Here is a 12,392-nt window from a genome sequence, read left to right on the forward strand (position 1 = left end):
GTATACACCTATGAAGATAAGAAATTTTGTAATTTAACTAACAATGGTACAGTACAAAGGGCGGGGAGAGAAAAAATAAGTATTGCAGAGCTGTACGTCTCAATCAGAAGACATATGGCAATTACACTGGATGGTCACAGAAGAAAGCGGAAGTAATTTTATCTAAACAAGCTATGCAATGTAAGCATACATTCCGTCGAAATTTTGCCACAGCTGACTTGTCCCCTTCTTTGCTCAGTGTAGACATTCCCACCCACTGCCTTTCTGACCCTCACCTTTTAATTAGGCTCCATTTTTTTTAGTCTTCTTAGTACAGTTCCTTGTTCTCCTCCACTTTTCCAGCAGCATAACAGTACAGTTCTTAATGGCTGGGCAACTGTGATTCTTATTTTTAAATTTTTAACCAGCCTTAAATGCTTGACTCAGTCAAGAAAATACATTAGGTTTGTTCTCCACTGTATACTGAAAGCAGATTGCAGTATACCCATGTGTAAGGAGGAATTCTCTGCTGCTGTTTAAAGTTAAAAACTTTAGTTACTGGTATTTTCTGTTAATTTTTTGCTGTGTAGAAGTGCCTCATACAGCCATTCAGAATGTAATGGATTCATCTGGTTACCAAACATTTAATAATTACCAATGCTTTTTACGCAATTCTTTGCGGCCAGATTTGTTATGCCTGTTTTGAGTCTGCACCTATGCATCATGTTCTATGGATTTGTATCTTACTGTTCCAATTCCTTGCACCTTGCTTTATTTAAACAGACTTGTGCTCAGCTTACACTACACTCAAACCTGAAAAGGTTATTGTTTTTAACTGACTTGTGGTCTGCTCTTAAACCCTGAAAAGGTAGTGCTTACAGTCTACTGCACCACAATTCTGCTTCTTCAGATGTCATTGAGGCAGTAATTTGCATAGTTGCCTGTGGTATACTCAAGTCTGGTAATGGATACTGGATTGTAGAACTTAGTATGATCTCTCTGTTAAGTATGGTGGAAAAAACTCTATTCATGCTGTGAACCTATTGTAGACTAAACCAAGCACAGCCACACTCATTCACCTGGACAACAAAAGACTGCAAAAGACACACTCTTATCTGCATATAAAATAAGCAGCTCACATGCTTTGCTGGGAATTTATGCAGATATTAAATTGACTTAGCTGTTTACCCATTATGACTGCTCACGCTACCCCACCACAGTCTTTTCAGACTCATTTCTAAAGAAATCCTCCCTTTACAGTAACAGGCCTTAATAACTGATTACCTTATTACTGCAGGAACTTGGCCATGTCCCAAAACTCTTAGGTAAATAGAAGTATGCTGAACTGTGTTAACTGTGGCCTTACAGCCCTTTAATATGTGACATTTACAGTTCAAAACAAAAAAGATGACAGTTTTAGTTGGGAAGAAAAGCTCTTAGGTTCATGCTTCCTCTGCATCATTTTGCTTCTCTTATCTATCCCTACCCTCGTTCCCAGCCCCACAGTTTCAATAACATTTCCCCCGTATCCACCCCACTGACCGTAAAACAATCAAAAACCCTCTTCCCACAGTCTATTAAAATCTCACCAACTTTTAACTACTTTAAACTAAAGATTAACCATGCCCTTTACCATTGCACACACCATACACAAGTATTTTCATAAATACTTTATTATACATTATGAAGAGGAAGTAAAATGGTTCAACTGTTGGATAAATTGAGAGCTTATAAGAAAAAAACAATCTACAGTACAGTTTTGTACCTACCATAAATGTAGATGTTCGAGTGCTCATACAGCTGCAGTCATAACAGATGGGTTATCCTGCCGTCAGGCGGGTCCTCGGTCGGCCGAATTCCTAAGTCTAGGTCCGGCATCAGTTGTCACTTCTTCCCCGACGTCAGTGCAGCAGGGGTATAAAAGAAGCAGCCGACGCCATTTTCTTCAGTTTTTCTTGCCCCAGATGTCAAGTGCCCCCAGAAGGAAGGCAAACAATGTTATTCACAGATGCAATGTTGATAAATCAAAAACAGTAGTTGCAAGCAAATACACCATAAAAGAATACCCCAAAAAGGTTATATGAAAAGTGTTTGTCATAAGGCCTGTCCTAAGAGGGGATGGAGGGAGGGAAACCTGGACTGCAGCTGTATGAGCACTCGAACATCTACATTTATGGTAGGTACAAAACTGTACTATGTTCATCGTGCATACAGCTGCAGTCATAACAGATGGGTAGAATCCCAAAGCTAAGTAAGGGTGGTAGGCACTAAGTGGAACTAGGAGGTGCTAGGATGCCCTGCAGGACTGCTGTGGCAAAGCCCGCTCTAGATTTTGAGTATAGTGGGAGGTGACAGTGCTTGGAGAAAGTGTGCACTGAACTCCAGGTGGCTGCTTCCAAATTGTCCTTGGTAGGGACCCCCCTGAGAAAGGCTGCAGAGGTAGCTGTGGCTCTGGTGGAGTGGGATCTGATGCATGCAAGCACAGTTTTTCCATGGAATGAGTAACAAAAACGTATGCAGTGGGCTATCCATTTTGAAATTGTCTGTTTGGAAATAGCCTTTCCCTGAGCACCTACAGCATAGGACACAAAGAGTTGCTCAGATTTCATGAATGGCTTTGTTCTGTCCAAGTAGTAACAAAGTTGTCTGTGAATGTCCAAGGAATGTAGTAGTCTTTCCCCTTTTTGTGGATTAGGATAAAAGGTAGGTAAGTGGATAGTCTGATTCAAAGCTACACTGGATACTACCTTTGGCATAAAGGTAGGACTGGTCCGTAAGGAAACTCTGTCCTGATGGAAAATGATGAATGGTTGCACAGCCATGAGGGCCTGTAGCTCCGAAACCCTGCGTGCTGAGGTGATAGCCAGAAGAAAGGCTGTTTTCCATGACAAGTACTGTAACTCTGTTGAAGAAGCTGGCTCGAAGGGAGGAAGGGTCAGCTTTTCCAATACGTAGTTGAGGTCCCAAGCAGGGACTGGTGGTTTCCTTGGGGGTTTTAAATTCTTTGCCCCTCTGAGGAACTGCCTTAAGAGAGGGTGAGAGAATAATGGAGGATCTGTGTTGTATTGTGCAGAAATGGCTGAAGCATGGATCTTGGAGGAGAAGAAAAGTCCATTGTTTAACATCTCAGCTAGGTACTGTAAAATTTGAGGTATATTTATTATCCAAGGATTCTGTCCCTTTTCTTGATTCCAGGCACAAAATCATTTCCATTTGGCGGAGTAAGCCTTTCTAGTAGAAGGTCTTCTGGCCTCCAAGATGACATCCTGCACCTCCTTGGAGAGGAGAAACTGTTGGGAAATCAAGGAATTCTCCATGCAGCTAGATTTAGAGTTTTGAGATGGCTGTGAAGGGTTTTGTAGTTGTCCTGGGACAACAGAAGAGGGACTAGAGGTAGGATCCATGGTGGGGAATGTGTCAGGCTCCTCAGGAGCGGATACCAGTGTTGTTCTGGCCAGTCTGGAGCGATGAGAATCATTTTTGGCCTCTATGCTCTGGCTTTTAATAGAACTTTGGGCAGCAGAGGAAGAGGCGGGAAGGCATAGACGGTCAATGTTGCCCAATTGAAGGAAAGTGCGTCCACTTTCCAGGCCTGTGGATGATAGGTCCTTGAACAAAATTTTTTCAACTGGAAATTTTTGCGGGTAGCAAAGAGATCTATGTCTGGCTGTCCCCATGCCCGAGTTATCTTTGTGAAAAGTTGAGGATGCAACTTCCATTCGTGTGTATCTGTCATATTTCTGCTCAGGTTGTCTGCCAGTGTGTTTTCCTTCCCTGGCAGGAATTGTGCCTGCAGTTGAATTTGCAATTCCAGTGCTGTGTTCCATAGGGTCATGGCTTGCCTGCACAGTGGGTATGAATGAGTTCCCCCCTGTTTATGTACCACAATCACTGTGGTGTTGTCTGCCCTTATCAATAGCTGGCCTGGATGCAGTAGGTCTTTGAAGGTCATAATAGCCTTTTGCACGGCTAGCATCTCCTTTGGTTGATGTGAAGGTGCTTCTCTTTTCGGGTCCATTTTCCCTGAATGCACTGATCTGTCATGTGTGCTCCCCAGGCGTAGTCTGAGGCGTCTGTTGTGATGATTTGAGTTGCTTGAGGTACACAGAAAGGAAGACCTGTGTTTCTTTGGCAAGCTCGAGTCCACCACAAAAACTCCTTTTGAAGGCATGGAATGAGTGGGATAATTGTTTCCAAACTGTGGCTGTGTTGAGACCATAAGTTTTTCAGGTACCACTGAAGTTTCCTCATATGCAGCTTTGCACATGGGATTAGTAGGATGCAAGATGCCATGAATCCCAGAGCCTGCAGGATTTTCCTTGCAGTTAGCCTGGTGTAAGTTGCCATTTTTCTGAAGTATTGAGACAGTTGCCCTTGCTTGTCTGGCGTGAGGTAGGCCATCTGGGTGGTTGTATCCAAGCTGGCACCCAGGAAAATTATTTGTTGAGAGGGTATTAGATTTGATTTCTTTTTGTTGACTGTGTATCCCAGGAAGTTCAACAGTTTTATTACGAATGCCAGGTGCTGCAGTAGTATGTCCTTGCTGTCCGCTTGGATCAGGCAGTCGTCCAGATATGGGTAGATTTGTATCCCTTGTAGTCTGCAGAAGGCGATTACTGATGCCAGGCATTTCGTAAACACTCTGGGCGCAGTAGATAAGCCAAAGGGCAATGCAGAGAATTGGTAATGGGTATAACCTGCAAGAAATCTGAGGTATCTTCTGCAATCTTGTCTGATAGGGACATGCAGGTATGCCTCCTTGAGGTCCAATGTTACCAGCCAAGACTCCTTGCCCAGCATGGGAAGAAGCTGCTGTAATGTGAGCATTGTGAATTTTGGCACCTGTAGATATGTGTTTAGGATGGATAGGACTAAGATAGGTCTCCAATCTTTGTCTTTCCTCGGTACCAGGAATAGTCTGGAATAAAACCCTTGACCTTGTTCTTTTGTAGGTACCTCTTGAATTGCTTTCATGTCCATGAGAGCTGAAACTTGTTTTTGTGCCTCTGTCCTTTGATTTTGTGGCAGGTTTGGCATGCCTCTCATTTTTGGAAGGGTGTGAAAGTGGAATCTGTAGCCTCTGTCTATAATGTCCAGAATCCATTTGTCTTTTGTAACAATATGCCAATTTTTTGAGAATAATGTCAGTTTTCCGCCCAAAGGTGCTGCCATTAAAGCTTTGCTTGGCAGGTGTAGGGGAAAGTCATTGTGTCTGTTTTCTAAAAGACTGTGATCTATCTTCTCCACCTCTTGGGGTTGGTGCTTGCCACTGTCTGGCTCTGAAAGATCCTTGAGGTTGCCCTCTGCCCCTTGGGCGCCTGTATCCGCCCCTTTGAGGTCTGTCCGTGGCTGGAAAGGACCAGTTTTTTGAAGGCCAGTTTCTGCTGAAACGTGGAGGCAGTACCTGCAGGAAATCTTTCACTGTTTGCATTGATTTCACTTTTGTCTCCATTTTCTTTAGCACCTCCTCAGCTTTAACACCAAACAATACATCTTTTTGAACAGGTGCATCTAATAATTTAGCTTTGACATGATCTGGTAAGGTTTGCTCTTTGAGCCAAGCATGCCTACGTATAACAGACCCAGTAACAGCAGCTCTACATGAGGCCTCTAAAGCATCAAAACCACACTGCAAGGTATGTTTACCCACTTGCTCTGCACCATGCAACAAATCCTGCAACTCCTTTAAATCTGTTTTTTCTGGTTGTGTCATCTTGCTTTTCAGCTGAGATATCAAAAACTGTTGATACTTTAACATATGGAACTGACAGTTTAATGCCCTTATGGTTAAAGTGGCCGAGGTGTACACTTTTTTCCCCCACCTTTCTAAAGCTCTGGAATCTCTCTCTGAAGGTAATGGATTTTTAGCAGTAGAGGCCTTAATTCCCTTGGGACCCTGTGAAATTGTTTCTGGGTCAGCAGTATGGCTTTTATATAGGAACTGGTGAGAGTCAGGAACCCGGTAATACCTGTCTGGTTTAACAGGAGCCGGAGGTAAAGAATCAGGATTAAGGCTGGCTTCTGTGTACACATCATCCAATATATCTAAAACAGGAGGGATAGCCAGAGGCCTATGCTGGGGGAGCAGAAGAAATTCCCCGAGCCTTTTCTTGGAATCTGAGTAATCTTGGCCTTCCCAGTGAAAGTGTTCCCTCAATGTATGCAGGGTTTCCCCAAAAGAGAAGTCCTCAGGGGGGGAGACCGAGGGAATAGACTCCTCTGCATCAGAGTCTTCGAATGGAGAATAGGCATAATCCTGGTCCTCAGATAGTTCTGAGGTAATTGAAGCTTGATCTGAGGAAGGGTAGTCTTCCTCTAATCTGGGCCCTTTGTCAGAGGGGGGTTGAGAACCCCTGATAAGAGTAATCAAATCCTCAGCCATTTTAAGCATCTGTTTTTTAGGCATGGTGCCTTGAGAGGGGGTCTGAGGAACCTGTTTTTTGGTTTTCATGGCTGCTTTAGATTTAGTGAAGGCTTTAATGGAGAAGGAGGAAGGCCTGAAGACCCCTTGAGAAATGGCAGGCCTGTCTAAATTCTGAGTTTCCCCACCAGGAGTGGCGTCGGGATCTGTAGTAGGAATGGGGGCTGAGGAGCCTGCGACCTCGGGTACTGAAGACACCGGTAATGCATAGTCATCGGTACTCAGGGGCTGCGTAGGCGCCTCGCTGAGTACCGGAGAACCGGTAGATGGCCTTAGCATGGTTTCAGTAGGTGGTGCGGACCTCGTATGTCGGTCCTTATCTTTGCATTTTTTGCTCAAAACTGGAGTTGGAGTATCCGACGACATAATTAAATTTTTTGCCAAAAAAGTGAAGGGCGAACTCCGCAGGCCGAGACGTCGTGGTCTGGGCCTAAGCAAGGTATACAGAAAGAGTGGAAATCCTTATGCGGTATTTGCTTCCCACATGAAATGCAATTATTAACTTTGTCTGACATCGGTCTGAGGCAAGAAAAGTTTCTAACGGGTACTTAGCTTTCAAGAAGACTTCGGCTGAAATACTTTCGTAAATCTCAGGAGCTGGCCGACCGGCACTTGCGAACTGCTTCTGCTTCGGGCACCGCGCGGCAAGAAAGACTGAAGAAAATGGCGTCGGCTGCCTCTTTTATACCCCTGCCGCACTGACGCCAGGGAAGAAGTGACGACAACCGACGCCGGACCTAGACTTTGGAATTCGGCCAACCGAGGACCCGCCTGACGGCAGGATAACCCATCTGTTATGACTGCAGCTGTATGCATGATGAACATCTACACAGAGATAACAAAATCCCTTTTTCTCCCCACTTTAACTCACTCTCTCTCACATTCATTACACTACACCTAGTCTATTTGGTGTTCAGCAATTAATCTCACTCTGACCCCCATTACACTGGTACCTAAGAAATGACTCCTTTTTTTACCAATACCACATTGGTACAAGAAAACTGCATTAAAAATAACAGTACCAATATAATCAGAGAAACAGCACAGTTGTGTACACCTACCATAAATGTAGATGTTCGAGTGTAGTCATTGTTGCAGTCATTACATTTGGGTAATCTGCTGGCATGTTGCCCTCAGTTGGCCTGAATTCCAAAGTCTTGGGTCTTGCGTCGGTTGCTGTCCTCTCTTCCATGACGTCAGGGGTATAAAAACATGCAGCAGATGCCATTTTCTTTAGTTTTTCTTGCCCCCGATGTCAGGTGCCCCCAAAAAGGTAGCAATATTTTATATACCTTCATCTACAAGCAAATACACCACACAGGTTGTAGAAGACAGTGAAGGAAAGATAAACTTCAGAATAATGGGGATGGTGGGAGGGTAACCTGGACTGCAAGAGTGAATACACTCGAACATCTACATTTATGGTAAGTATACACAACTGTAATATGTTCTTCGTGTTTCACTGTTGCAGTCATTACATTTGGGTAGAATCCCAAAGCTACGGTTGGGAGGCTGGAGCTAAACAGCATTATGTGCAGCTATAAGGCCCTGCAGCACTGCAGTGACAAAGCCTGTCCTGGACTTAGAATAGAGAGGCAAATGGTAATGCTTTGTAAAGGTGTGAATAGAACTCCAAGTAGCAGCCTCTAGAATGTCTTTGTTTGGTACTCCTCTGAGAAAGGATGCTGAAGTAGCTGCAGCTCTGGTGGAATGAGACCTAATGCCCTTGGGCACAGGTTTACCATGGTGTAAGTAGCAGAAATGGATGCAGTGGCTTATCCAATTTGAAATTGTCTGCTTTGAAATGGCCTTTCCTTCTGACTCTGCAGCATATGACACTAGTAATTGTTCAGTGTTTCTTAGAGCTTTAGTCCTGCTCAAGTAGAATCTTAGCTGTCTGTGTACGTCCAGGGAATGCAAAATTCTCTCCACTTTCTTCTGCAGATTTGGATAAAAAGTTGTCAGATGAATTGTTTGGTTAAGAGCCAAACTGGAAACCACCTTAGGCATAAAAGTAGGATTTGTCCTAGAGACATCCTATCCGGGTAAAATATGATAAAAGGCTCTACAGCCATGAGGGCCTGTAGCTCTGAAACTCTTCTTGCTGAAGTAATTGCTAGTAACAGAGCTGTCTTCCATAAGAATTTTACATCAGCGGTAGCAGCTGGTTCAAATGGAGGCAGGGTGAGCTTTTCCAACACATAATTGAGGTCCCATGCAGGTAATGGTGATCTTCTAGGGTGCCTTACATTTTTGGCTCCTCTAAGATACTGTTTTAGTAAAGGATGAGAAAAGATCGGTGGCTCTGTGTTGTAATGAACCGAAATGGCAGAGGCATGGATTTTGATTGATGAGAAAGATAAGCCTTTGTCAAGTATCTCAGTTAAGTATTGTAATATCTGAGGAATATTTGGTTCTGCTGTATCAGTTCCTTGTGCTTGATTCCAAGCACAGAATCTCTTCCCCTTGTCAGCATAAGATTTTCTAGTACTAGGCCTTCTGGCTTCCAAAATGACATCCATCACAGCTTTACTGAGAGGTGTTGTTTTTGTATGATTACATGATTAGCCATGCTCCCAGGTTTAGAGTCTGTGGTTGATTATGCAGGATCCAATTGTTTTGCTGGAACAGTAGTTGTGGTCTTTGAGGCAAGGTACATGCTGGGTATTGAGACAAGTTCCTTAGGATTGGGTACCAGTATTGGCGGGGCCAGTCCGGGGCAATTAATATCATCTTTGGCTTCTCTTGTCTGACTTTTAGGAGGACCTTGGGTAGAACAGGCAGAGGAGGAAAGGCGTAAACTGATGGGTTTTTCCAACTGAAGGATAGGGCGTCCACTTTCCATGCTTGTCTGTGTCGAGTCCTTGTGCAGAATCTTTTCAATTAATAATTTTGACGAGAGGCAAATAGATCAATGTCTGGGCTCCCCCATTTCTCTGTTATCATGCTGAAGACTTGTGGATTTAGTTTCCACTCGTGAGGATCCATAAGGTTTCTGCTTAAATCACCTGCCAGAGTGTTTTGTTTTCCTGGCAGGAATTGAGCTTGAAACTGTATCTGGTAGGTCAAAGCCGTGTCCCACAGTGCCTTGGCTAATCTGCAAAGGGGGTATGAGTGTGCCCCCTTGCTTGTTTATATACCACATGACTGTGGTGTTGTCCGTCTATCAGTAGTTTGCCTGGATGAAATAAGTCCTTGAAGGCTGTTAGGGCATTTTGCACAGCTAGCACCTCTTTCTGGTTGATATGTCGATGCATTTGTTTTGGGGACCATATGCCCTGAATGCATCTTCCTGCCATGTGGGCCCCTCAGGGATAATCTGATGAGTCTGTTAAGGTTTGGCTGGCAGGGGGTAGAGTGAAGGGCCGTCCCACGTTTTGGTGACAGGCCTTTGCCCACCACAGAAACTCCTGTTGTAGGCAGGGAATGAGGAACCATTGTTTCCAGACAGTGTGAATGTTGACTCCACAAACTTTTTAGGTACCACTGAAGTTTCCTCATATGCGGTCTTGCATATGGAATTAGTAGGATGCAGGATGCCATGAAGCCCAGAGCCTGCAGAATTTGTCTTGCAGAAGACTGGGTTTTTGTTGCCATCAGTTTGAAGTAAGTAGTCAGTTGCCTTTGTCTGGCGTAAGGTAAGCCATCTGGGCAGTTGTATTCAAGCTTGCACCCAGGAATGTTATCTTTTGACAGGGTACCAGTTGCGATTTCTTTTCGTTTATTGTGTACCCCAGGCATGTTAGAAGCCTTTTCACAAACACCAGGTGTCGAAGAAGAGTCTTGTTGTTCTCTGCTTGTCCAAGTAAGGATATATTAGTATACTTCTTTGTCTGCAAAATGCAATTACTGGTGCCAGGCACTTTGTAAAGACCCTGGGCGCAGTAGATAAGCCAAACAGCAGAGCAGAGAATTGGTAATGCATTAAGCCAGTCTTGAATCTGAGGCATCTTCTGCACAATTGTCTTATTGGGACATGCAGGTATGCCTTTTTTAGGTCTAATATCACCAGCCAAGCATTCTTGCCCAGCATGGGCAGAAGCTGCTGCAAAGTCAGTATTTTGAATTTTGGAATGTCCAGGTATGTGTTCAAAATTGATAAATCCAGTATTGGCCACCAGGCCTCGTCCTTTCTGGGTACCAAGAACAGTCGAGTAAAAACCTTGTCCTTTTTCCTTTTCTGGTACTGGTTGAATGGCCCCCATATCCATGAGAGACGTAACCTGTTTCTGTGCCTTTGCCCATTGATTTTTTGGCAGATCTGGCCAACCGTTTTTCATTGGCAGAGTGTGGAAATGGAATCTGTATCCCTGTGATACTATGTTTAGTACCCAGTTGTCCTGGGTTATTAACTGCCAATTTTGAGCAAAAAGTGCAAATTTTCCCCCTAAGGGTGCTATCAAAAGATAAGTGCTTGGTGTAGGCAGAGGGAAGTCATTGGGACTGTTTTCTGTAGGTTTGCACTTTATCTCCATCTGATTTGGAGGTAGATGCGCCCCATTGCTTTGACCTGTACAAATCTTGCGCCTGGTATCTGGAACCCTTTGGGCATCTGGATTTGCCCCTTTGAGCTCCGTCTGACACAGGAAAGGACCAATTTTTTGTAGGCCAGTGTCTACTGCATCTTGGTGGCTGCACTTGTAAGAAATCTTTTAACAGTTTGCATAGACTTAGCTTTGTCTTCCATTTTCATGCTGTAAAGGTGCATCTAGCAATTTAGCTTTAACACGATCAGGCAAATTTTGTTCCTTTAACCAGGCATGCCTCCTAATCACAGATCCAGTAACTGTGGTCCTGCAGGAGGCCTCTAAGAAATCAAAACCACATTGCAAAGTATGCTTTCCAACTTGTTCAGCTGCATGCAATAATTCCTGTAATTCTTTATTTTCTGCACATTGTGAAATCAACATCATTTTCTGTTTCAGCAATCCCATAACATGTTGTTGGTACTTAAGCATATGAAATTGACAGTTTAAGGCCCTGACTGCCAAGGTTGCAGATGTATAAACCTTTTTTCCCCCCATCTGTCTAGTGCCCTTGAATCTCTGTCAGAGGGGGTAGGATTTTTTGCTGTTGAGGCCTTGCCTCCCTTTGGACCCTGTGAAATAGTTTCAGTATCAGCAGCAGGGTTTCTAAATAAAAATGTGAGCCAGGGACCCTGTAATATCTGTCAGGCTTATTGGGAGCCGGAGGTAAGGAGTCAGGGGTCAACCTTGACTCCGAAAACACATAATTCACAATGTCTAAAACAGGGAATGGCTAAAGGCTTGTGCTGAGGGAGAAGGAAATCCCTGAGCCTCTTTTTTGATTCTGAGAAGTCTTCACTCTCCCAGTGAAAATGCCCCCTCAAAGTATGCAAGGTTTCTCCAAATGAATAATCCTCTGGAGTAGAAGCAGATGGAATAGACTCCTCAGCATCAGAATCCTCACAGGGAGATGCAGATAATTCCTGACCAGAAGAGGAATCAGAAGAAAGAGAAACCTGATCTGAAGATTCAAAATCAGTCTCTTGCCCAGGCCTCTTATCTGGAGGGGAATGGGTACCCCTGATCAAGGTAACAAGGTCTTCAGTCATTTTGATCATCTGTTTTTAGGCAGAGGCCTGTGCACGTGGTTCATGTGTCTTTTTAGTTTTAGAAGTTGCCTTTGTCTTTGGTTTTGCAGCCGTCGATTTGATGTACAAATGTCGAGGTCTGCATACACCCTCAGAAGCCAGTGCCTGCTCAGCGGCTCCGGACTCATCCGAAGGAGATACATCCGTCGGTCCAATACCTTGAGTATCTTGCGGCATGCTGGACTCCACATGGGTGTCGGTAGAGGCCTGCGACTCGAAGGTAGCGGGTATCATGGGCTGCGAAAGCATCTCACTGAGTACCGGCAAACCAGCGACTGGCTTAGGAGAAGCTTCGTCATCGGTTTTGGATCTCGACTGCCTTTCTCTGTCCTTTTATTTACATTTTTTATGTACTTCGGTAGTCGGATTGCTATCAGA

The 12,392-nt window shown here is 44.2% G+C and overlaps 1 protein-coding gene across 1 annotated transcript in view; it reads right to left on the bottom strand.

The window, feature by feature from the left end:
* Positions 1-12,392, bottom strand: part of SETD2 (SET domain containing 2, histone lysine methyltransferase) — a 3,532,865-nt gene that overhangs the window by 1,993,738 nt on the left and 1,526,735 nt on the right. The window contains exon 10 of the mRNA XM_044066027.1: positions 7,967-7,981. Within this exon, the coding sequence (XP_043921962.1) occupies positions 7,967-7,981 (15 nt within the window). The remainder of the gene's footprint in view (positions 1-7,966; positions 7,982-12,392) is intronic.

Source organism: Protopterus annectens, chromosome 3.part0 (genome assembly GCF_019279795.1).
Source record: "Protopterus annectens isolate FY-2018-M chromosome 3.part0, PAN1.0, whole genome shotgun sequence".
Taxonomy (NCBI): Eukaryota; Metazoa; Chordata; order Ceratodontiformes; family Protopteridae; genus Protopterus; species Protopterus annectens.